The 26,290-nt window shown below is 49.9% G+C and overlaps 2 protein-coding genes across 4 annotated transcripts in view; one reads left to right on the forward strand and one right to left on the reverse strand.

Moving 5' to 3' along the window:
* LOC308480030 (uncharacterized protein) overlaps positions 1 to 26,290 on the forward strand; it is a 164,451-nt gene that overhangs the window by 3,000 nt on the left and 135,161 nt on the right. The window lies entirely within an intron of this gene.
* Positions 451 to 26,290, reverse strand: part of TGM2 (transglutaminase 2) — a 65,537-nt gene continuing 39,697 nt past the window's right edge. For both annotated transcript variants that reach the window (XM_081011194.1, XM_081011195.1), the window contains 8 exons: positions 25,126 to 25,303; positions 23,937 to 24,072; positions 21,566 to 21,669; positions 20,473 to 20,712; positions 12,723 to 12,992; positions 4,684 to 4,844; positions 3,659 to 3,795; positions 451 to 2,421 (listed from right to left, as the gene is read on the reverse strand). In XM_081011194.1, coding sequence (XP_080867320.1) covers positions 2,265 to 2,421; positions 3,659 to 3,795; positions 4,684 to 4,844; positions 12,723 to 12,992; positions 20,473 to 20,712; positions 21,566 to 21,669; positions 23,937 to 24,072; positions 25,126 to 25,303 — 1,383 coding nt within the window. In that variant the 3' untranslated portion in view covers positions 451 to 2,264. The remainder of the gene's footprint in view (positions 2,422 to 3,658; positions 3,796 to 4,683; positions 4,845 to 12,722; positions 12,993 to 20,472; positions 20,713 to 21,565; positions 21,670 to 23,936; positions 24,073 to 25,125; positions 25,304 to 26,290) is intronic.

Here is a 26,290-nt window from a genome sequence, read left to right on the forward strand (position 1 = left end):
ACCAAGGAGAGGAGTAACTACATAACCTTTAGAATACACCTGTATAGGGAAGCTTTTTAGTGTTTCGTGTTTTATTACGTTTTTATATCTGCTGGAATCCACCTGGAGTAGCTGGGGCAACCCAATCAGATGGGCAGGGTACAAATAAATTATTATTATTATTATCATTATTATTATTATTATTATCATTATTACCACCATACCTTCCAATCTTTCTCTAATGAAAATAGGGACGTCCTAAGGAAAAGTGGGAGATTCCAGGATCAAGTCAGAAACCGGGAGGGCTTCTCTAAATCCGGGACTGTTGCTGGATAATAGGGACACTCGTGAGGCTCTGAAATTATTTGAGTTACCCCCCTAGGAAAACACACCCACACCCCAGCCCCATGTAGAGTAGCAAGGAAGTCATTTATGGTTGTGGAAAGGAGAGGAAAGCGCTCCAGAGAAATATTGAAGGTGAAAAATTAACTCTTTATTCAGTGATTGCATAGTTCAGTTCCACTCTGAGAACACGGCATTTGCCGCGAGCGTCAGCTAGAAAGGATCAAGCAAAGGCAGCAAACCACCTTCTCCTCTGCACATTTGAGATTACGCATAGCATCACGGTACACAAATATATCTATAGGTATGTACATGTTACATTGCTCACATTATTAAGCCCTTTGTTTCTTGGGTCAGCTTTTTAAAAAAATAAATGAATCTTTCTCCAAAGTGTGGACCTGGGAGCTTCTTAGCAAGAAATGCCTCCACCAAGAAATTGCGCTTGTCTTTCTGTTCCCCAGAAACCGCACTGGAAGGGATAAGAAAGCCGCTTTCTCTGCCTTCCTTCTCCTCCACAGTCCTGGCTCTCAGTTTTCATTTTTTCCCCTGCCATGCCTTTTAACAAACACAGAGAGTTTGTTTCTCTGGCTAAATACTTAAAGATGGCCCAGGGAAAGGATTTGAGGCTGGTGCTCTTGAGCCCAAGAAAAGCTGGTGTCTCTGGCAAGCATCTGTCTTGGCAGCGCTGAGTGCCTTTGACGTCTCTATTTATCTGACGGTCGTTGGCAGACTCCTTCTCCCGAGTCCTTCTCCTGTCCCACCCAGCCAGATCTTCCCTGGTTTCAAACACGAAATAAAACTCCACTCGCCACAGTTTTTAGACAAAGCGCTTGTGCCATCAATGCGAAACCCTGGGCCTTGGTGAACGGTTAGACTGCGGAACTCCCTCCCACATGGGGCAGGGACCAACTTTAAAAGAGGGCGGGGCAAATTCCTGGAGGGGGAGGAGACTATTGATGGCTACTAGCTACTAAACTGCAGGAGTGGAGAGGGGTTTTGTGTTCGAATGCCGCTTGCGGGTTTCCCAATAGAGGCATTTGATGATCAGGATTTGAGAACAGGATGCCGGGTTAGGTGGGTCTTTCAGGACTGGCATAGCAGAAGTCTGCACTTGCTGCCGTACATTTCTGGTGGCTACTGTGCTGGAGTCTAGATATATATTTTCTTTATTTTTGGCATGATGCAGCAAGCAGCTTACAATATTTGCGTCCCTCTCCCCTGCGACTTCGGGGAAGGGCATGTCACATTTTGTTGGGGCTGCAGACAGCTGGACATTAAGGGTCACCCATTTCTGAGCAGGAGATATTCCTGTCTTACGGACACAGCAGACGGAGGGGAGATAAGGGGTTCAAGTCCTCCTGAGGTGGAAGGACGGAGCTTTATTTATTGCTCCAACTCCCTTGAAGACAGAAAACCAGCAGCCCAGGGAGTCTGCAAACTTGCCAGGCGCTGCTGGGGGGAGTTTTGCGTGTGATGTCATTTTTCACGGGGGAACTCTCAAAAAGTACCCGTCCCGTCTGTGGCCCAAAGCGATACATTTCTGCTGTGTGCGCAGATGACATCAGGAGGAACTTTCTAGACTCCTCTGGAGGTTTTCCAACTGGGATTCTTCAGCCGTAATTCCTGCATTGCAGGGGGTTGGACTAGATGACCTCTGGAGGTCAATTCTAACTACGATTCTTTGAAAAAGCCACAAAAATATATCTTTTTTTTTTCAGGGGAGGGTCTAGCTAGGACCAAATTTCGGCTTCTTGGTGAAGGAGCAGTTGGGGGTGATGGCTCCTTGCAATATTGTCACATTTGAGTGTACACTGGGGGAGTTTTCCAGGGTCCCCGTTGCTGCCGGAATCACCCATCTTTCTAAAGAGGCGGCTCAGGCGATGGATTTCAGGCCGGGCCAGCAAAGCAACCCTCTTCCCTTCTGGGCAGGGCGGGGCGGCACATCATTTGGGCAGGGGGGCGATGATGACGTTCCGGTAGCCCTTCACCCCCTTCAGCTTGTCGCTCTCGAAATCCACCACCAGCTTCCTCAGGCCCGACTGGCGGGGCACGAACTCCACCCTCACCTTGGCGTCCTCACCCGGCCCGACGGGGCTGTCCCTGCGGAGAGAGGGGAAGGGGGACACACGAGGTCAACCTACGGTCATCAGAAGAGTCCGCTGGATCAGGCCCAGGGCCCAGCGAGTCCAGCAGAACGTCAACACAAGAGCCCTTTCCCTTCCCAGAGTTTCCATCAACCCGTATTCAGAAGCATTGCTGCCTCTGACCGTGGAGGCAGAACAATAACAATAACAATAATAAATTTATTATTTATACCCTGCCCATCTGTATTATTTTACTGTTGTTAGCCACTCTGAGCCCAGCTTCGGCTGGGGAGGGCGAGCTATAAATAAAAATTTATTATTATTATTATTATTATTATTATTATTATTATTATTATTATCTGGCTGGGCTTCCCCAGCCACTCTGGGCGGCTTCCAACAGCTCTCATGGCTAGGAGCCCTCAGTAACCCTTTCCTCCTCCACGAAGTTATCTAATCTGGTGGGAATGAGTTCCATAGTTTAACTTTGCACTGCAAGAAGAAGTAATTTTATCTTTCCTGATAAAAGTTTCCTTGAAAGTCCACACGTTCCAGAGTTCTGAGAGAGGGAGGAAAAATTCTGGTGGCAATATCCTTTTTGAGGCAAGGTGACCAGAACATCACACAGTACAGTCGTATCCGGGAAGTCGAACGGAATCCGTACCGGAAGTCCGTTCGACTTCCAAAACATTCAGAAACCAAGGCGCGGCTTCCGATTGGCTGCAGGAAGCTCCTGTAGCCAATCGGAAGCTGTGGAAGTCTTATCGGACGTTTGGGTTCCAAAGAACGTTTGCAAATTGGAACGTTCACTTGCAGGTTTGCTGGAGCCTAAACATTCGGGATCCAATGTACGACTGTACTGCAAATGTGGTTGCATCATAGATTTGTACAATGACATCATGATGCCAGTAGTTTTATATTCACTTCCTTTTGTAATGATCCAATGGTCCAAGGGATCAGAACCACTTCCCTACAAAGGAAGGCTGCCGTTTTTCAGGCTTCTTAGCTGAGCAAAAAGGCCAGCGAGAGGCAACAAGATAGACGTTTGTGAAATTATGCATGGTTGGTTTGAGAAAAGTTCTTCTCCCTCTCTCTCACCACTGCAACTCCTGGAACGCCCAAAGGCTGCTCTGCTTGCAGAATCAAGCCTTTCCCCCTTTTCCCCTTCCACAACTGAATTGGGCGTCAACAGCCCTTGTTCGGGTCTTGGAAGTGTTGGTATTGAGAACCAGAAGATGTGTTTGGGGGAAACTCACAGCTCCTGGATCTTCTGCCCTTCTGTCAGGCCGGCACCCTCGACCGCGAAGAGGCAGCCATTCAGGGGGGTCGGAAGGGGGTTCTTCAGTGTCAGCTCGGCCACCAGCCTCCGCTTCTGAACTGGCTCCCCCAAGATCTGCATTTGGAAAAGAGGAGAAAGCTCAGCCTGATGGGGAAATATTGGGGTTCAGTGCCCAATACCCTTTGGGTTCAGCCAGATTCCAGGGGTCAACAAAACAGGACATTTACTTAGGCGTTGCAAGGCCAGGGCAACACAAGCTCAGCCAATAAGGAGTTGATGGGCAGAGGAACAACTATGAAAACGGCACAAACATTTATTGCACCTGTATGCGTGGAGGAAGCTGTGTCCATATATGACAACACATCTTTCTTTCTTCTAACTTCCTTATCTGTTCCTCTACAATAGCTTCTAAGAACAAGATCCTGCTTACCGGTATATGATACTTTGTCATTCTCTCTTGCAAACACAGAAGAACCACACATGTCCCTAGCAGAATTGCATTAAGCTGCACGGTCTGGACTCAACATATGTCTGTCTGTCTGTCTGTCTCTCCCCAGAACCTGCAGGGGATTTTTTCCTGCATTGCAGAGGCTTGGACTAGATGACCATTCCGACCCTTTCCAACTCTACTGAAATAGACTTGGAGTCAAGAGCGGATTTCATGCTCTTTATTCAGCTCATACTGGTGAGGAGGAATGGATGTTCCCCCGAAATGTCTGCTTTATATACATTATTTACACAATGGGCCCCACGCGATTGGCTAATTCTGGGATTCTCCTGTAGGCCAATCAGGTTGCGGATTCACTTCCACCTGGAGTTGGATTGGGTGGCTCCTGTGGACCAATCAGACTGCTGCATTCTGGATCCTATTGTTCTAGGACCAATCAGACTGCTGCATTCTGAATCCTATTCAACTCAGTCCATAACATCTACAATGTGATTATGCCCAGGGCACCCACTTCCCAGAAGCAGCCACGAAATCCCCATGCAAATTTGCCTTACCCGGACTTTGATATCTGGGTTTTTGACATAGATGTTCCTGGACTCGAGGACGATCTCGTTGGTCTCGTGCTCCTTCAGGAGAGCCATCACCTTGATCATATTGTCCTGCGTCAGGCAGTCACCATACTTCTCGTAGAGGATGCGCAAGGGGACGACCCTCTCTGGAGAGGAAGAAGAAGAGGAAAGAACATGAGCTTTGCCAAAGACAGAATCCAGACTCCTTGGATCTCCTCCAGTTTTAAGAAGATTCCACAACATCATGTAAAGACAGCGTGAGGGACCGTCTCTTGCACATACCCAGTTGACCGCTGGGTAGAACCACAGCTGGGAGAAACCAGCCACATAACCACAGGAGGGAGAAAGCATTCTGGATGCAGCATCACACACAAAAACCAACTCATATGCACATGGGTTGAGGGCATCAGCCTCATATCTCCTTCAGAACATAGGGAGAGCCTCTCTCAGGTGTGGGGAACCTCTGGCCTTCCAGATTTTGCTGACCTACAGCTCCCATCATCCTTGACCATTGGCTGTGCTTGCTGGGGCTTCTGGGAGCTGAAATCCAGTGACATCAGGCTGCCCGAAGGTTCCCTATGCCATTGGTCTATCTCAGCCAGCATCCTTTGTCTCATTGTGGACCACCAGATGCCTCTGGGAAACCCACAAGCGGGAGACGAGGGCCATCACCCTCTCGGGCTGATGTTCTCCAAAGCATGTTGAACCCTGACCCTGGAGGTCATATGCAGTCGCGGGGGCAGTTTTAGGGTAGCGGGGGTGCTGAATTTTAGCACCGCACAGGGTGATGCTGAAATTTGAGGGCCCGATTTCTCGCTCATGAGCTCTCCCATTCCCCCTCCAAACATAGAATGTTGCCCTCTACTGAGCCAGTCCAATGGCCCACTGAGTTTAGTATTGTCTACACTGACTGGCAGCAGCCCTCCTGACTTTCATGGCTTAGTCATTTTCCCCAGGCCTGTCTGGAGATGTTGGGGATTGAACCAGGAACCTTCTGCATGCAAAACAGGTGCTCTCCCACTGAGCTGTGGCCCTTCCTGCTCTGCCCACCTAGTAGGAAGATGGTGAGTTTAACCATTTCCTGTTAGGTAAAGGGACCCCTGACCATTAGGTCCAGTCGTGGCCGATTCTGGGGTTGCGGCGCTCATCTCGCTTTACTGGCCGAGGGAACCGGCGTACAGCTTCCGTGTCATGTGGCCAGCATGGCTAAGCCGCTTCTGGAGAACCAGAGCAGCGCACGGAAACGTCGTTTACCTTCCTGCCGGAGCGGTACCTAATTATCTACTTGTACTTTGACGTGCTTTCGAACTGCTAGGTTGGCAGGAGCAGGGACCGAGCAACGGGAGCTCACCCCGTCGTGGGGATTCGAACCACCAACCTTCTGATCGGCAAGCCCTAGGCTCTGTAGTTTAACCCACAGTGCCACCCGCGTCCCTCTAACCATTTCCTGTTGCATGTCTCCTATTTCACCCAGTAATTTGGGGAGAGGCATGGATGTGGGTCTCCTGCTGCTGCGTTGAGTGACAGCCATGCACCTGCCCTGATCTCTCTTTGGCCCTCAGTGCAATAGACATCCGGGTGCACTTCAAAGCCATGACGGCTCCCCAAACCCAGCTGTGTCCAGCAGGGGGCCAGACGCAAATTAGCTGCCCTAGGATGCATTTGGCCAAGACTCTGGGTTTACACTTGGCCTCTGCCTCTAAGTCTTGCAGAGTTTCCCCCTTTAGGGATCTTGTGGGTTTTTGTTTTTAAATCTCTCTTTTTTTTAAAATGATATTTATTAAAGTTTCACAAAAATACAGAAAACAAAGAAAAAAGTATAAATTACAGCAAAAAAGCAAAAAGTAAGAAAAAACATACAAAATAAAACAGTTAAAAACACACTAATGTTCCATAACCTATCTTCCTTACTCTTATTTCCCCAGACCTCCTCATACCTCCCTTCTTTGTATTCCAATTCAGTTTGTTGGTTCAGCAAATCCTTACCATTAATCTTTTACCCAATTGTTAACCTTTTTTTTCCCCCATGTCTCTTAAAGCATTACAGCTAAAAACCTCTTAATTTCTATCCAGCATCCTTCTAAAGTTCCTTAATTTTACAATATTTCTGTAAATAGTCCTTAAATTTTTTCCAGTCTTCTTTCACCGACTCTTCTCCCTGGTCTCGGATTCTGCCAGTCATTTCCGCCAATTCCATGTAGTCAATCACCTTCATCTGCCATTCTTCCAAAGTGGGTAGATCTTGTGTCTTCCAATACTTTGCGATAAGTATTCTTGCTGCTGTTGTAGCATACATGAAAAAGGTTCTGTCCTTCTTTGGCACCAGTTGGCCGACAATGCCCAAGAGAAAGGCCTCTGGTTTCTTCAGAAAGGTATATTTAAATACCTTTTTCAGTTCATTATATATCATTTCCCAGAAAGCCTTAATCTTTGGGCACGTCCACCAAAGGTGAAAGAATGTACCTTCAGTTTCTTTACATTTCCAACATTTATTATCGGGCAAATGATAAATTTTTGCAAGCTTGACTGGGGTCATGTACCACCTGTATATCATTTTCATAATATTCTCTCTTAAGGCATTACATGCCGTAAACTTCATACCTGTGGTCCATAACTGTTCCCAGTCAGCGAACATAATATTATGTCCAACATCTTGTGCCCATTTAATCATAGCAGATTTCACCGTTTCATCCTGAGTATTCCATTTCAACAGCAAGTTATACATTCTTGACAAATTTTTAGTTTTGGGTTCTAACAATTCTGTTTCTAATTTTGACTTTTCCACTTGGAAGCCTATTTTCTTATCCAAATTATATGCCTCCATTATCTGATAGTAGTGGAGCCAATCTCTCACTTTATTTTTTAATTTTTCAAAACTCTGCAGTCTCAATTTATCTCCTTCTTGCTCCAAAATTTCCCAATATGTCGGCCATTTGGCCTCCATATTGAGCCTTTAAATCTCTTCCAAAGTCTGCCTAATGGCAAGGGTCTTTAAGATAAGGCCCAGTTAACGCAGGCGGGTCAAGTGGATGTTGCACTTGTAAAAGGTTTCTGGTGCACGTAAAACTCTACAGTGCCATCAGAAAGTGTTGGATCAAAGCATATCGGATTCCTTCCCAGCTCTGGAAGAAAACATGTCACTTCTAAATGAAAGAATGCAGAGAGAGAGAGAGAGAGAGAGAGAGAGAGTTTGCTTCTTCTGCTGTAGTTCCCATGCCTTGCTTCTTCAGCTTTCTGATTCTTTAATTCAGAATTGCAGCTGAAATGGAAAACTTGGAGAGGACTAAAACTCTGGGGTATTAATAGGATGCAAAGAGGACACAGCATTTAATGATTTCTGACATGGAGATGGCATTTGGACAATTCCCCCGGGAGTAAAGAATACAGTCATACCTCGGGTTAAATGTGCTTCAGGTTGAGCGTTTTCAAGTTACGCTCTGCGGTGACCCAGAAGTAACAGAGCATGTTATTTCCGGTTTTCGCTGCTCACGCATGCGCGGACGCTCAAAATGACATCACAAAGCGGCAAAATGCGACCCGCGCACGCGCAGACACACAGTTGCGTCTTACGTTCTACTCAGGATGTGAACGGGGCTCCGGAACGGATCCCGTTCGCATCCAGAGGTACCACTGTATAAGAAGGGCCTGCTGGATCAGGCCAGTGTCCCATCCAGTCTTGTATCCTGCTCTCGCAGTGACTGACCAGATGCCCACAAGCGGGACCTGACCATAAGAGCAACTCTCTCCTCCTGTGGTTTCCAGAAACTGGCTTTCAGAAGCATGCCCAATATCCATTGATAGCATTCTCCATGAATTTGTCCAGTCCTCTTTTAAAGCCATCTAGGTTAACAGCCATCACCGTCTCCTGTGGCAAGGAGTTCCATAGTTCAACTCTCTGCTGCATGAAAAAGGACTTTCTTTTAACTGTTCTGAACCTTCCAACATTCAGCTTCACTGGCTGTTCATGAGTTCCAGCGTTAGCAGAGAGGGAGGAAAACTCTTCTCGATCCAGTTTCCCCGTGCCGAGAGTAATTTTATAAGTTTCTATCAGGTCTTTCCAAAGAGGATCCGTGAGCTGGCCAAGGTCACTCCCAGATAACCGGTTTAACTGAGCTGCCATCCCGACCTATTTGAAGGGAGGTTAAACTGCGCTGTACCAAGCCATTGTTTTCCCACGCTGAATTTCCCCATTAATTTCCTCACCGCAAAGGGTCATTTTTTAAAGGAAAATGGGCTTGTTGTGCCAAAGCACCGAATCCACTGGAACAGCAAACCTGAGTTATTTGGGACAAGATCCAAGCCCTGCTGGCAAAATAGCAGCAGCCTGGGAGCAGCCCGGGTTTTAACCTCTGCAAGCATAGAGGCTTTGGGGGTCCCCAAAGGGTGGGAATACCCCCCAAATCCCACAGCTTGGAGATATCCAGCAAGACGGAGCCTCAGGACAACTTGGAAGCTCAAGCGACCCAGATTGTCACAGCTTCTTAGGGGTCTGTGTGGCTCTCACCACTGGTCCTTACATCGATGCTCCATCAATGACCCTAAGGTGGATTTCTGCCTGAGCAGTCTTGGGCGCTGAACGACAGCCTGCGGTTCGCCTCAACGTGTCTCTGCATTCTCTTCCAAATGGCTGTCAACCTGCGGGTGCTCAGGCTGTGGGTGCTTTCACCCAGGAAGCTAGCCTCCCTTGCTGCTCACCTCCAAATTCTTGCTGTTTGTCTGGAACTGGGGGAAGGCATTTGTAATGCAAATGAGCATCCTGCCAGCTGAAGCAAGAGGAAGCCCCCAGGGTGGAAAGGCTTTCTTAATGCAAGAGAAGGAGGGGGGGGAAGGTTCTGGCTTGCATGGTTTGTTTAGGGGCTTCCTGGGGCAATCTGACTGACCATGGGTGCGGGGGTGGGGGAGAGAGGGAGCTGAACAAGATAGAGCCTGCCTCTTTTATTTGTAGCATTTTCACCTTGCTCTTCAGCCAGAAAAAAGGCTCTCTGCACTGTCTGCAAATGTTCACAGAATATCCCTGCTTATGATCTAAAAAGCACATGGCACAAAAGGAAAAGGTATCTGGAGGGAGGAGGAAAAACGCAGCTGGTTCTTCTTTAGTAAAGGGCCCCTCTGCCTCTCCTAGGCACTGTTGAACATGCTCTGTGGAGGTGGGTATTTTAGCCTGGAGAAGGAAAGGCTTAGAGGGGATACAATAGCCATTTTCAAATATCTCAAGGGCTGTCCCATGGAAGATGGAACCAACTTGTTTTCTCCTGTTCTAGAGGGCAGAACTTGAACCAATGGCTTCAAATGACGAAAAAGGAGATTCTGACTAAACATGAGGAGGAACTTCAACAGTAAGAGCTGTTCAATAGTGGAACAGACTCCCTCGAGAGGTGGCGGACTCTCCCTCCTTGGAGATTTCAAAGCAGAGGTTGGAGGGCCATCTGTCAGGCGTTTTGTGAGTCCCACTAGACAGTTCTATGGTTCTACGAAAGAGAAGGTGAGGTCATACTCCCGCCGGAGTGTCACTCAGTGCACAGCAAGATCCACCAATTTGAAGAACCAGTCCAGCTGTTTCATGGGATTACAGAGTTGGGGGGAACCCAAAGGTCATCCAGTCCAACCCCCTGCAATGCAAAAAATCACAGCTAAAGAATCCCTGACGGATGGCCACCTCTGCTTAAAAAGTTCCAATCAAAGAACACCCACCGCCTTGATTCTTAGCCCCACGGTCCCAGGCACCAGGAGGCCAGCGAAAACTCCTGTGCTGACACACCCTCTGCATGAATGCACAGTGACAATCTTGGTCCGGGTTCAAAGCAAACAAGCACTTCTCTCTCCCTTGGGGCAGGGAGCCAAGCCTCACGCCAGTCTCCATCTCCGGAAGGGCTGTTTATCTCTGCGGTTTTGCCTCTGCGAAGGTATGCAGTTTGGAAGGAACCTGACTCCGCCAGCCCCAGCACTGCAAGGCCCATTGTTTGCCTGAAACCCACCACCCAAACCCCGCCTTTCAGGTGCTGTTATATAAATGGGCTGAAAGGAATAGCAGCTGCTCACTTGGAGGAGCCACAAAGGGCAGGAAATTGCCTGCTCAGAGTGCAGTGATCCCCTTCCACTTACTCTGGGTCCTCAGGATGTGAATCCAGGCCCTCGTGCCAAAATCCACAGGACGGGAGCCAAGAGGAGTGAGCCAAGTGACAAGCAGCTCACAAGAATGCACAAGCATTTGTGTGTCTGCTGAATACCAGGAGATGATGCCACCCTCTCCAATTCCATCCTAGGGTGGCCTGGTGGGGTTGCCAAGAGATGTCTCAGGTTGCCAGCTGAGAAAGAGAGGCTCCCTCCAGCCTTGCTCAGGGGTGGCAGCCCTGTGGACCCCCCCCAGACATGGGAGGACTCCAAATCCCAGCAGGCCCCGCACCTAGCATGGCCAATGGCTAGGAAGGAGGATGGAAGTTGTAGTCCAAGAAGATCTAGAGCAGGGGCCAGCAAACTTTTTCAGCAGGGGTCCGGTCCACTGTCCCACAGACCTTGTGGGGGGCCGGACTATATTTTGAAAAATAATAATAAATACACAAATTCCTATGCCCCACAACTAACCCAGAGACACACTTTAAATAAAAGCACACCTTCTACTCATGTAAAAACACGAGACAGGCCCCACAAATAACCCAGAGATGCATTTTAAATATAAGGACACATTCTACTCATGTGAAAACATGCTGATTCCTGGAACATCCACGGACTGGATTGAGAAGGTGATTGGGCCAGATCTGGCCCCCGGGCCTTACTTTGCCTACCCATGATCTAGAGCAGCCTTTCTCAACCTGTGGGTCCCCAGATGTTGTTGAACTACAACTCCCATCACCCCTAGCTAGCAAGGCCAGAGCTCAGGGATGATGGGAGTTGTAGTCCAACAACATCTGGGGACCCACAGGTTGAGAACTGCTGATCTAGAGGGTCCTAACCACCTGCTCTAACCAGAGATGCGGAGAGCTAAAAGTGCAACGCCAAAGATTTAGGCGCTGCCCTGGGCAAAGAAAGCCTCTCCAACATCTGGAGATGTCTGCTGCGGTGGAGGTGATGTTGCAGCTAGGAGATAGGGATGCCCTGGCAGCCGCTCCCCATCGGTGCTTCCTCTTGTGAGAAGGGGAAGGGGAAGGAGGAGGAGGAGGAGGAGGAGGTCTGGGTGCTTGATGCAGATCATTTCCATTCCGTCACTCCTGAAGCGCAGCAGGAATGCTAAACAAGGAGAAGTGGAGCTGGGGGCACAAGGAGGTCACAGACTGATGGGGAACAGCTGGGCTGAAGGGAAGCCATCTCAACTGGAGGAGAAGTGGAGCAACAGAGGGGCAGGGGAGGAAAGGGAAAGCTTGCAGCCCAGGAAGGGACTGGAGAGGGGAGCAAAGGCCGCTGGGTCCTGCTCAGCAAGAGGCTTGCTGCAAATCCTCTGTCTGCTGCCTCCAGAGAAAGGATGGAGCAACAGCACAACACCCAGTCGTTGCTGTTCTACTCAAAGCTGAAAGTGCAGCAGCTGCTCTGCTTCCAGACTCCAGACTCCAGACCAGATTCCTGAATGGATGCTTTTGAATTCTGGTGCTGGAGGAGACTCTTGAGAGTCCCATGGACTGCAAGAAGATCAAACGTATCCATTCTTAAGGAAATCAGCCCTGAGTGCTCACTGGAAGGACAGATCCTGAAGCTGAGGCTCCAAGACTTTGGCCACCTCAGGAGAAGAGAAGACTCCCTGGAAAAGACCCTGATGTTGGGAAAGATGGAGGGCACAAGGAGAAGGGGACGACAGAGGACGAGATGGTTGGACAGTGTTCTCGAAGCGACCAGCATGAGTTTGACCAAACTGCAGGAGGCAGTGGAAGACAGGAGGGCCTGGCGTGCTCTGGTCCATAGTGTCACGAAGAGTCGGACATGATTAAACAACTAAACAACAACAACAACTAAACAACAACAACAACAGCTTCATGGGTCCATATGATTAGGGGATGGAGAAGGCAGATAGTTCACCTGCTCTCATCTGTCTTTACCTGCGTAGGGCTCCAGGTTGACGTTGAGCAGGTCTTTGCTCCCGCATTCGGGCCCCAGCGTCCCATTGTAGGTGACAGTCCGGGCGCCAAACATAAGCCGACATCGGCGCTCGGTGTCCGTGTTGTTGTTGATGACGGCAAAGACGTCAAAGTCGCACCCGTTGTTCATCCCTTCAGAGGCCTTGATTTTGACTTTCAAGCCCTCTTCTGATGGTGGGTAGACCTTCTGGTGCTTCGCCTTGTTAAAGACGGACCTCTCCTCCTCTGAGTCTGCAAAAATGGAAGCAGGAACAACTAAGGTACCTACAGGACCGCCTCTCCTGGTCTGCCCCGCAGAGGACCTTAAGGTCCATGAATAACTGTAGTTTAGAGGTCCCAGTTATTGGTATCAGATACCAAATGTGCATGCACGCAAAAGCTCATACCAATAACTAACTTAGTTGGTCTCTAAGGTGCTACTGGAAGGATTTTTATTTATTTATTTATTTATCTTATTTGATGTCTGTCAGGGGTTCAGGAGCAGAGGCAAGGGCAAGGGAGGAAACAGAGAGCGAGGGGGAGGAGGCAGAAGAAAAGATGAGTGATGACGACGACCCGAGATCTCCGAGTCTTTCCAGTGAATCAGAAGATTCACAGAAAGGAGCACCAGTGGCCAGGGCAAGGGGGGAGCCTAGGGGGACACCCCAGGAAGATAGAGCCAGAGGGGACTCAGAGGGGAGCAGTTGGAAATCGGGACCAGCGTCACCGCCAGAGAGCAGGGAAGAGGAAGGGCGCCAGGGATCAAGCGCTGGCAGCTCACAACAGGGGGGAGGGCACGAGTCAGGAGTGGCCACACCTCCATCGGGGAGCGAAGAAACGGTCAGACGGAAGGTGGAAGGTTGGGCGCGCGCAACAAGTTCAAATGCACAGGAAGGTGGCGCAGTAGGCAGCCCGGAAAGGGAGCCAGGTCCTAAAGCCCGCCGAAAGGAGGGAGAAGAGTCAGGGGGGTCAGCGTCAGCGTCAGAGGAATCCCGGAAGGAAGAGACCCCGGGGGGCAGAGGGACCCAGAGAAGAACAGTCAGGCGGAAAAGGTGGAGCAAGGCTAGGATATTAAGTTGGTGTGCAAGGGGCGGAGACTCAGATGGAGCTTCGCCGATCTAACCATTAGACGTAGGGTTGCACGCAGCAGCTTGAGAATGGAAACTGTAACTCAATAAAGACTTTTATTTAATGATCGCTGGCTAGCGTGATCCTCTGTGAGCTAGGATCTGGAAGCAACTCTGACAGTAAGCTCCATCCTATGAATTGTGGGCATCTACAGCCTCGCGGAGAGGAGAGAAAGCGGGTGCCTACTAGCGAGCTCACGAACGGCAGACAACATGACGGCCGAACAGCAGATAGTGGAACTCAGAGAAGCAGTGTCGCGCCTGAATGCCGAGGCTCTTGCATCCAGGAAGAGAGAGGAGGACGCAGCTGCCGCCTACAGGGATCTCCAGGTCAGGTTGGAAGTGCTTACGAAGCAAGGGCAACTGACACCCAAACCGGAGGGGATTGGGTTGGGGAGACGAACAGGCGGTTTGGTCTCTCACTTCGATGGGAATTTGCAACAGTACCCCAACTTTAGAGCAGATGTAATGTGTGCACTGCAACTGCTGAACAAAGACTTTAGAGATGAGCAAGAGAAGGTGGGATTCATCATGTCCCATTTGCATGGAGATGCTAAAGCATGGCTGCGCAATTTGTGGAGAGATAAGGATCCGGCGCTCCAAAACGCGGATGCCTTTATTAAAGCGATGGATGGGTGCTTTTTGTCAAGCATTGACGTGGATCTTGCTCGGCAGCAGATACATGGACTGAAGCAAGGGAGGGCCAGCGTAAGGCAGTACCATGCCCGCTTTTTCGCTTTGGTCAGTGCTCTGGAATGGGACAGAGATTCGGCTCCTGTAAGAGACCTGTTTTGGGAGGGATTGCACGGCTCGGTTAAAGATGAAATTGCGAGGGGGGAGAGACCCCGGACCACGCAGGAGATCGTTCAGAGGGCGCTGGCGGTGGGGGTGCGGCTGGAAGGACGTCCGTGGAGCAGTGGCGAAGGGCGTGGAGGGCGCGAACCAGCCAGGGGCTCCTCCTTCCTTCCCAGAGAAGCAGCGCGTGCGCAATCCACGCCTCCGCCAGGAGGAGGAGCGGAACCTATGGAGGTTGGAGGTGCAAGGGCTCAGTCAGCAGCCAGAGCCCTAGCACCGGCAGCAGTGAAAGCGAAGCCTCCTATGCTGCGATGATCCACAGCATATGGCGAAAGAGTGTCCCCAGAGGCTCCACAAGCACACTGCAGCCTCAGCAATGGTAACTGCAGCAACGCAGCAAGGACAACCACAGCAGGGAAACGACGGAGTCTGGTTGGAAGAGGCACTGGGGCCCAGCCAGACGTGTCAGTGAAGCAGTCCCCAGAGATTTTACAGCCCATGGACCCCCTCCCGCCCAAACCGGTAGTGAGGCTCACCGCGTCGCTCCAGCTGCCCAATGGAATCACCATGGACGTGCCAATCACCATTGACTCCGGAAGCAATGCGGACTTTATAGGGCAGGACTTTGTCGACCGGCACGCTATACAGTTGCTGCCTGCCACGCTGCCCCTGCAGGTTGTCACGGTGGATGGCAGGGAGCTGCTAGGGGGGCAAGTGGTGAAGCAGACGCCACCAATGGTGATGCGACTTGGGAATCACAGGGAAATCATCAGCTTCAATGTCACTCAACTATCGGACACGCCCATTGTATTGGGCATGAGTTGGCTGGACAAGCACAGCCCGACGCTGGCTTGGTACCAGAGGCAGCTGACCTTCGGCTCTTCCTTTTGCGCTGAACACTGCATCGTGCCCAGGCAGGAAGGAGAGGAAGAGGAGTCACAGCTGCAGCTAGGCACGCTGCAAGCGGTTCCCCACAAGTACGCAGAATTTTTGGAGGTTTTCTGCGAGAAGGAGGCAGACAGGCTACCCCCCCACAGACCATATGACTGCAAAATTGACCTGCTGCCGGGGGCGGCGCTGCCCAAAGGGAAGCTGTATTCCATGTCTGAGGACGAACTGCAGGAACTCAAAGAGTTCATAGATCATAATTTGGAGCGCGGTTTCATCCGAGAGTCCAAGGCAGCGGGGGGCAGTCCGGTATTCTTTGTTAAGAAGAGGGACACGCCCCAAAAAAGACTTGTAGTGGACTTTCGCATCTTGAACAGTGTGACCAAGCCATCGGACTTCCCCATGCCCCGAATCGACGACCTCCTCGCAAAGGTACGGAAGGGCAGAGTGTTCACCAAGTTGGACCTGCGAGGGGCATACAACCTCATTCGCATGCGGGAAGGAGATGAGTGGAAGACAGCCATGTTCACGCCCCTGGGCACCTACGAATATAGAGTTATGCCTTTTGGATTGCAAAATGGCTCCCACGTTTTTCAAGCTTTCATGCATCACGTGTTGGCGGGGCTCCTCTACAAGACGTGCGTCTGTTTCTTGGATGACATCCTGATCTTTTCGGAATCGCAGCAGGAGCATGACAGACACGTCAAGGAAGTGCTGAGCAGGCTACAGCAACATAGGCTTTACGCCAAGCTGGAGAAGTGCCAATTCGACGTGACGGAGGTGGATTTCCTGGGCTACAAGTTGTCTGATAAAGGGCTCGCCATGGACAGCGCCAAGGTCCGAGCAGTGTTGGATTGGAAAAGCCCACGCAACCGGAAGGAGGTCCAACGGTTTGTCGGCTTCGCGAACTTCTATCGCAAGTTTATCAAAGGCTTTGCGATGCAGACAGCGGCCATCACGGACACGCTCAGCTCCAAGAAAAAGAAGTTCATCTGGACAGAGCAGGCGGAGCAGTCCTTTCAGGCACTCAAGCGTCTCTTCGCGTCGGAAGAGCAGCTGCTTCATGTCAACCCCAGCAGGCCGATGAGGGTGGAGACAGACGCTTCAGACAGAGCCGTGGGAGCAGTCCTGCTGCAGAAAGACCCGCAGGGGGTTTGGAGGCCGGGAGCGTTTTACTCAAGGAAGCTCAGCAAGTCCGAACAGAACTACACCATCTGGGACAGGGAGTTGCTGGCCATTCATGCAGCGTTCAAAGCGTGGAGGCACTTCCTGATCGGCGCCAAGCACACGGTGCAGGTCTGCACGGACCACAAGAATCTAGAGCACTGGCGCACGGCACAGTTCCTGAACCAGAGGCAGATACGTTGGGCTGAGTTCTTTGCGAATTTCGACTTCCGAATAGAATATGTCCCGGGGGACACCAACATCATGGCGGATGCTCTCTCCCGTAAGCCACAGTATCTGGAGGAGGCAACGCCAGCGGCCGCCATGCACATCTTCGCACCGACAGTGTGGGCGTGCGCGGCGGCAACAGTTGACCTGGATGCGGTGCGACGAGCGTTGCAGGATGACTCCTTCGCGCAAGCAAAGATGGCAGAGGTGCACAGGGGCACGGCAGCGACCGACGAGTTCCAGCTGCGAGATGGTTTGCTCATCCGTAAAGGGGCCATCTACGTGCCGGGAGACGAACTTCGCGCCAAGGTACTGCAGCAGCTGCACGACGCGCCCACTGCCGGGCACTTTGGCAAGGAGAAGACGGTGGAATTAGTAGCCAGAGACTTCTGGTGGCCCGGAATGAGAGGGGAAGTCGCGGACTACGTGGCGAGGTGTGACACCTGCCAGAGGGCCAAACCAGTGCACAGACCGCCGGCCGGACTGCTGGAACCGCTGCAAACTCCGTTCGAACCATGGGAGAGAGTGGCCCTGGACTTTGTCACGGATCTGCCCAGCTCGAGGGGCAAGACGGCTGTGCTGGTGGTGGTAGATTTGTTCTCCAAGATGGCACATTTCATTCCGTGTGCGAAGGTGGCCACGGCGGAACAAACCGCCAAACTGTTCATAGACCACGTGTTCAAGGTTCACGGTCTGCCGCGGTCTATTCTGTCCGACCGAGGGCGACAGTTCATCTCGAACTTCTGGCAGAGGCTGATGGGCTTCCTGAACGTCAAGATCAACCTGGCGTCGGCTAGACACCCGCAGACCAACGGGCAAGCGGAGCGGGTCAATGCCATCATGCAGCAGTACCTGAGATGTTATGCGAATCAACAGCCTGCGACGTGGGTGGATTACCTGCCTCTCGCCGAGTTCGCCTACAACAACACGAAGCACGTGTCCACGGGGGTCACGCCGTTCTTCGCCAACAACGGGAGGCACCCCAGAACCTTCCCGGGACTGGAAAGAATGGGGGAGGGGGAGCCGCAGACAGCAGATGCGTTCGCGTCGGAGTTGCAGGAGGTCCACGATCAGCTGCGGCGGCACCTGGAGCTGGCTAAACACGCATACAAGGTACAAGCGGACAAACACAGAAGGGTTGGCGAAGAGATCCATGTGGGAGACTGGGTCTGGTTAGCAGCCCACGCAGTGCCGGCCAGGTCGTTGGCGAAGAAGAAACTAGGGCATAAACAACTGGGGCCCTACCAAGTCGAAGAACAGGTCAACCCGGTGGCTTTCAGGCTGGCTCTTCCGGAGGGTTCCAGAATGCATCCGGTGTTCCACAGATCGGTGCTCACTCCCTACAAGGCACCTCACAGGTTTCAGGAACCAGGAACGGCACCGGGTCCGCTCCGAGAGAGAACCGGGCAAGGGGGAGTGGCACAGGAGGAGCGCATCAACGAAGTCACGGAGATTTTGGACTCCAGATGGGGGGAAGAGGGGGTAGAATACCTTCTCGCCAAGGAGGGCACCCCGGCCAGTGCCAACAGCTGGGTGCCGGGCTACGCTTTAGACGAACCTCTGCTCAAAGAAGAGTTTCATGCCCTCTTCCCACACAGGCCAATGCCAGCAGACTTTTTCGACGACTGGCTTTTCACGCCCACGCTTTCAGCCAGCACGTTCCGGGGGTTCGACTCGGACGAGGAACCGACACGAGACGCCCGTTCCCCGGAGGGGTCACCCTCGGGATCTGCTTCAGAACCCTCGTATTGGTGGGATGATCGACCAGAGGAGCAGTTCCGCAGGAGGTGGCTGGAGGGTCCAGGACGAGCAACGTCTCCAGAAGGCAACGAGGGAGAGATGGACATGGACGTTTTCGGGGACGACCCGGGTTTCGAGCACGGCGGCACAGAGATGGAAGCGGAGGTGACCGTCGTCAACGAGAGCAGGGAGGAAGAACCGGAAGACTTCGGATGGCGGCCCGCCACGGGAAGCGAACTGTATCCGACATTCGTCCCCCTGACACAGCAGCACCCAGATCCCGCACCGGAAGGAGGGGAGGGGGGAAGAGGGGGCTTCGAGGGGGGGATGGATGTCAGGGGTTCAGGAGCAGAGGCAAGGGCAAGGGAGGAAACAGAGAGCGAGGGGGAGGAGGCAGAAGAAAAGATGAGTGATGACGACGACCCGAGATCTCCGAGTCTTTCCAGTGAATCAGAAGATTCACAGAAAGGAGCACCAGTGGCCAGGGCAAGGGGGGAGCCTAGGGGGACACCCCAGGAAGATAGAGCCAGAGGGGACTCAGAGGGGAGCAGTTGGAAATCGGGACCAGCGTCACCGCCAGAGAGCAGGGAAGAGGAAGGGCGCCAGGGATCAAGCGCTGGCAGCTCACAACAGGGGGGAGGGCACGAGTCAGGAGTGGCCACACCTCCATCGGGGAGCGAAGAAACGGTCAGACGGAAGGTGGAAGGTTGGGCGCGCGCAACAAGTTCAAATGCACAGGAAGGTGGCGCAGTAGGCAGCCCGGAAAGGGAGCCAGGTCCTAAAGCCCGCCGAAAGGAGGGAGAAGAGTCAGGGGGGTCAGCGTCAGCGTCAGAGGAATCCCGGAAGGAAGAGACCCCGGGGGGCAGAGGGACCCAGAGAAGAACAGTCAGGCGGAAAAGGTGGAGCAAGGCTAGGATATTAAGTTGGTGTGCAAGGGGCGGAGACTCAGATGGAGCTTCGCCGATCTAACCATTAGACGTAGGGTTGCACGCAGCAGCTTGAGAATGGAAACTGTAACTCAATAAAGACTTTTATTTAATGATCGCTGGCTAGCGTGATCCTCTGTGAGCTAGGATCTGGAAGCAACTCTGACAATGTCCATTAAAAAGAATATTTTTAAATGGTATGGTTTGTACTGTGTGTGGCTTTGTGTATTTTGGTTGTAAACCGCTTTGACTTTTTTTTAATGAGACAGCGGTCTATAAATGTTTTTATAAATAAATACAGAAGTTTGGGAAACTGATGTGAATCCTCGTCCTTACATTCAGAGACATGAATCTTTGTCATTATTGAAAGTTTGGAAAATGACTTCCGTAGGCATAGATTTCCCTGAATCTAGTATTCCCTCTAGTATGGTGCTGGAAGAGACTCTTGAGAGTCCCATGGACTGCAAGAAGATCCAACCTCTCCATTCTGAAGGAAATCAGCCCTGAGTGCTCACTGGAAGGACAGATCCTGAAGCTGAGGCTCCAATACTTTGGCCACCTCATGAGAAGAGAAAACTCCCTGGAAAAGACCCTGATGTTGGGAAAGATGGAGGGCACAAGGAGAAGGGGACGACAGAGGACGAGATGGTGGGACAGTGTTCTCGAAGCTACCAGCATGAGTTGGACCAAACTGCGGGAGGCAGTGGAAGACAGGAGTGCCTAGCGTGCTCTGGTCTAGGGAGTCACAAAGAGGTGGACACGACTAAACAACTAAACAACAACAACAAGTATTCCCTCCCTCCTTTCCTCCCTCCCTCCCTCCCTGCCTCCCACTTATATACAACCCAGAGATGCTCTGGGTACCTTCTGGGTACTTGTAGTTGTGGGTGATGTCCTCCTTGGCATCCCTGCCCACGCTCTTGGTGCTGATGTGCTTTCCCACCAGAGAGGAGTACGTGGTCCTTTTCCGAGACATGTCACTCTGCAGCATCAAATAGGCCACGTCTGCGTTGACCTCGGCGAAGACAAACTTCACGTCGTACTTCAGCTTCAGGTCTCCTTCCTTGACAGCTCGGACCGGAGTGGGGCCACAGCAGTAGACTCCTGCGAGGAGAAAGAAGCCATCGACCAGAGGAATATTAAAACGTACACTGGCTGCGTTTAATTATTGTTGAAAATGATATGTTGAAAACTAATGAAAAAATTATAGATATAAAAATAATCCATGCCAGACTTTTAAAAACAACCCCTAAAACAGCCATTTAACATGAATTTTACTACTGTATCTAACGAGACCATTGATCCATAAAATGAAAGCAATAAACAATGTACTGCAGTCACACAATCAATCAATCAGTAACTGAACTCGGTTCCACACAGTCACAAAAACAAAACAAAAAAGAGCCGCAAAAACGAAAACGCAAAATAAATAGCAAAAGCAGACAGACCTCAGCGTAACACTCAAAATGAAAGTGTGGCACTCAAAATGGAGCACATTTGGCTTCCAAAAAAAGTTCGCAAACCGGAACACTTACTTCCGGGTTTGCAGTGTTTGGGTTCCAAGTTGTTTGAGTACCAAGACGTTTGAGAACCAAGGTCCCACTGTATGGAGCGTTAGGGGCATAATCAAGCCTCTTTTCTTTGTCCCTTAATTGCCTCCATTCCCAACTCTGCAGAACCTCCCAGCCAAAGTGATGATAGGAAATTGGTTATCGGGCTCGGCGTACATATAGATACGTGCCTATCTGTAATAAGCGATTGTCATCGTTGCCATCAGGCACCATTCCTTTTTTCTATTAAAGTTCTACCCCGTCCTTCAGTTAAGCAACACAGACAACCTCCTCCCAGCCCAAATCCTTTGGGGCCTGCCTATGGGGCTGAGGGCTGCAGCCCTAAACCTCTGCAGGGTGCTAGGATGGAGGAGGAGGCTATTGGCTGGCGCTCTGGGCAGAGATACCTTCGCTTTTTTCCTGGGGAGTTGGGTCCAAAGCCTGCCAGCCATCATACCCGCCTGCGAGATCTGGGCGGGTCATCCAGGATTCGTTCCAGCAGTGATAATTCCTGTGGCAGGCAGAGAAAAGGGGGAGGGAGGGAGCGAAGTCCGATAAGAGAGGTACACTCTGCATTTCTCCAAAGGACCCTCGCATTCCAGAGGCGTTTGGCACAGGCCCAACTGGAAAATTCTCAGCTCCCCCCATGGAATTTCTCTCCTAGGCGTTCCTGAGGAGTGCCAGGCACCCTCGCTCTGCAAGATGCTTGAAAACCGTTATGGGATGCTCAAGTATCAGGCACCTCGGAAGCAGAGAAATCCTATCAACGCCTGAAATGCAAACTTTGCTGATGTCTGCCTGCTTCCAGCAGCACAACAGCTTTGACTTGAGGCGACAACAGGAGAATCGTAGAATTATTTTTAATTTAATTTATTCTTATTTTCCGTTTTTTCTTGGTTTTCACATATTGCATTACAATACAGATGTACCAAAGCCAACACCATTTCCTCCCCATTACATTTCTATTTCCTCAATCCATCATATTATCCTTTTCTCCATCCTCCCACTTCCCTCCGCCCCCACTCGATTTCCTCCACATTATACAATTTACAATAATCTTTGCATTCTACAATCTTCTCAAATCATCTATATATTCTTATTATCTTTCCTTACTAATTTTTCTTCCATCCAGTACTTCACATTTTAATCTAGGCATGTTAGCGTATCTTTTTTTGAGCAATATTTTGCCATATATTCATCAAAACATTTCCACTCCTTTTCAAATTTTTGATTTGACTGATTTCTTATTATAGCAGTTAATTTTGCCAGCTAAGTTGGCAAAGATATACAAATTGAAATCCAATCTCTGTTGGAGATCTGGTGGAGAAATAGAAACAACAATACATATGTGGTGGAGGTGTGAGGAAATTAAGAAATTTTGGGTATTAGTACATGAAGAACTAAAGAAGATGTTGAAAATATCAATAACAAAGAAACCAGAGACATATCACCTTGGGGGCATAGTCGGCCAATCGGTGTTAAAAAAGGATAGAACTTTCTTTATGTATGCTACAACAGCAGCAAGAATACTCATCGCTAAACATTGGAAGACACAAGATTTACCCACTCTGGAAGAATGGCAGATGAAATTAATGGACTATATGGAATTGGCAGAAATGACTGGCAGAATCCGTGACCAGGGAGAAGAGTCGGTGGAAGAAGATTGGAGGAAATTTAAAGACTACTTACAGAAATATTGCAAAATAAATGAATGTTAGAATGTTGTTGGATAGAAGTTAAGTGGTTTCTAGCTGTATAGGTACAAAAGAATATGGAAAAATTGGTTTTTAATTTGTAAAAATCTAATGTTACAATATATCAAGATTGAGGATTAGGATTTAAAAGGAGGGAAAGGAATTGTTGGATTAACAAATTGAATTGGAATACAAAAGAGGGAGGTATGAGGAGGTCCGGGAAACAAGGATATGAATGTAAGGCATGGAAAGATTGATCTATTTTTTTAAGTGTTTTTTATTTTTTTATTCTGTATTTTGTATTTTGTATTTTTCTTGTATTTTTATTTCTGTCTTTTGCCTTTGCCTTTCTTGTTTTTTATGTAACTCTTTTTTCTGAAATTTTAATAAATATCATTTATAAAAAAAAAAAGAGAGAGACATATCACCTTGGATTGATAGATGAAGAGGTACCACGAGGGGGGGAAAGAATTTTTCTATATGCAAGTACAGCTGCTAGAATAGTGATTGCTGCTAGGTGGAAGTCACAAACTATACCCATAAAGGAGGAATGGATTTGCAAACTAAATGAATCTTTAATTTAGACAAAATTAACTGCTATAATGAGAATCGTAGAATTATAGAATGGGAAGGGACCCCAAAGTTCATGCAATACAGGAATCACAACTAAAGAATGCCAGATGGACAGCCCTGCAACCTCTGTTGAAAAACCTCAAAGAAAGGAGAGCTCGCCACCTTCCGAATGAGTCTATTCCACCATCAAAAAGTTATTCTTAATCAGAATAACAGTACGGTAGGGTTGGAAGGGATTGCCAGGGATCATCTAGTCCAACCCCTGCAATGCAGGAATCTCAGCTGAAAGCATCCCTGACAGATGGCTGTCCAACCTCTGCTTAAAAACCCCCAAGGAAGCTGTTGTTGTTGATTCAGTTGTTGCTTCCCTGCTAGCTGCACCAGGAACCCTAAAGTTCCTTCATGGACAGAGCCCAGCACCTCATAGTTAGGCAAAGCTATTAGACTGACAGGTCCAAGATGCTGCATGCATTTTCGGGGAATCCCAAACACCCACCGGACCTCCACTCACCAGATGAGCTCCCGGTTGCCCTGCTGCAGCTTCCCGTTCTCATCCAGATACTGCTCTATGACCAAGTTGCCGTTGGTGTCGTGGGCAGAGTTGTAGTTCGTGACCACGCGCGTGGGGATCCCCAGGGACCTCAGCACTGGGAAGGGAGGGGGGCAGAAGAGGAAGAGGTGAACGATCCGTGGAACACGCCCAGCAGACCCACCAAGCTCCCAAATGAGGGAGACACTCGCTCCTACAGCTGACTTTAAAAATCCACACAACTGCATGCAAGGCAATACAGATATACTTGCATCTGCAATCATTCCGGTCCTACAGTGAAATATTAACAAGCAAAGAAGACAAAGGCAGAACTAGCTGCCTCGATCCCAAAGGAAGGATACCCAAGCCCAAGTTTATTATTTTATTTTTATGACTTATTAGATTTATATACAGCCCTTCGTCAGAAAATCTTAGGGCATTCACAAGATAAAAATGCAAGATTAAAAACACAAATAAATAGCTAAAACAAAAGCAAAAGCAACAAAACAATAGCCCCCCCAACACAATCTATTATTATTAGTTTGCCTCTGGTGTGCCCTGGTGTGCATTGGGCATGGTCCCCCATGGATAGGGTGAGGAAACGGCCCCCTGCTACAGAGAACAGTGGAACAGGGGGCTGTAGCATATACCAGAACCCCCAACACACTTAAAAAAGAGAGCATGTGTGTGTTTTGACATGGAGGAGCCTGTCGGACTTGCATTCGACTGAGCGACTCCTCCGGTCAAGTCCTCCAAAATCGCCTCCGATGTGATTAACGACCTGAGCCTCTGATAAGGCTCCAAGCACGTTTCCCCATTACGCGGAGTATCCAGCACAGGGAAGGACGAGAAATATGAGCTACATGCTAAGAGTTTTATTACTAAGCTACGCAGACAGAAAAGAAATACACCCTCTCTCTGTGAAAGCAGAGAGCAACCGAAAAACAAAGGAACAGGAAACCAGTAAACATCACATCCGTCTCCTGTCTTCCGTGAGACTTCCAACAGTCTGGAATCCCAGGAATGTAAACAGAGTCCTGTGACTCCAAGGGCACTGCACAGAGGCAGCACACAGAAACCAACAGAGCCATGGTATTCCCCAAATGCTGTTTGTGATGGGGGTGAGCCAAGGAGGCAGCCCCTTTCTGCTTCCTCACTGAGGACCCCTCACCTGTGCAGGCCACAGCGGCAAAGACCCAGCACTGCCCGTACCGGACTGGCTGGCACCCATATTTCTGCCACCTCTGGAGGATGTCCACACTCCCGTTCCAGGCCATGGGGCTCACGCCGTCGTCATACTGGTTGTCCCAGCGTCCAAACAGGATGCCTTGGTCATCGTTGCAGTTCACCTGCAGCCCAAGACACAACAAGAGGAGGAGGATGTAGACAGGTGGCTCAGGAAATGAAGGAACCATTTGCACAGATTGGGTGGGGTTTCTTGAGTCCAGGTGCAAAACAGCCTGGAGCCAAGGGATCCTATTTATCTGCCCAAAGCCTGAGGCCCTCTTTGGAGGTCCCAGTCTGGGTGCCTCTACTGAATGAAATGCAGTGGGCACCCCAGTTATGGAATATCCTTCCCAGGGAGGCCTGCCTGACACCATTTTGTGGTCTTTCCCCCTGTTCATCTTCAAAACAACTTACAGAGCCATTTTTTAAAACCTGCATTTATTTGATGGTGCTGTGAGCTCTGCTTTTATTGTCTTTATAGTTGTACCCTGGATCCCGATAAGTTTTACACATCACTTGGGAAGACAGGCAAACTAATATCAGTGTACTGGAAGAAGCAAAGATCACCAGTGTTGAAGCAATGATTCTTCAACATCAACTTCGTTGCACTGGCCATGTTGTGCGGATGCCTGATGATCGTCTTCCAAAGCAACTACTCTATTCTGAACTTCAAAATGGAAAGCGTAATGCCGGTGGTCAACAAAAGAGGTTTAAAGACTCTCTCAAGGCAAATCTATAAAAAAAGTAGTATAAACACCAACAATTGGGAAACACTGGCCTGTGAGTGCTCCTGTTGGAGAACAGCCTTGACCAAAGGTGTCCTGGGCTTTGAAGACGCTCGAACTCAGGACGCAAGGGAGAAACGTGCTAAGAGGAAGGCACACTTGGCTAATCCACACCATGATCAACTCCCACCCAGAAACCAATGTCCCCACTGTGGAAGGACGTGTGGATCCAGAATTGGCCTCCACAGTCACTTACGGACTCGTTGTTAAAACCGTGTTTATGGAAGACAATCTTACTCGGCTACGAGTGATTGCCAAAAAAGATGACCCTGGATCCCGAAGGCCCTGGAACTCAGGCATTTTGGCTCCTGAACGCTGTAAACC

The sequence above is a fragment of the Podarcis pityusensis genome, assembly GCF_964106645.2.
Source record: "Podarcis pityusensis genome assembly, chromosome: 6".
NCBI lineage: Eukaryota > Metazoa > Chordata > Lepidosauria > Squamata > Lacertidae > Podarcis > Podarcis pityusensis.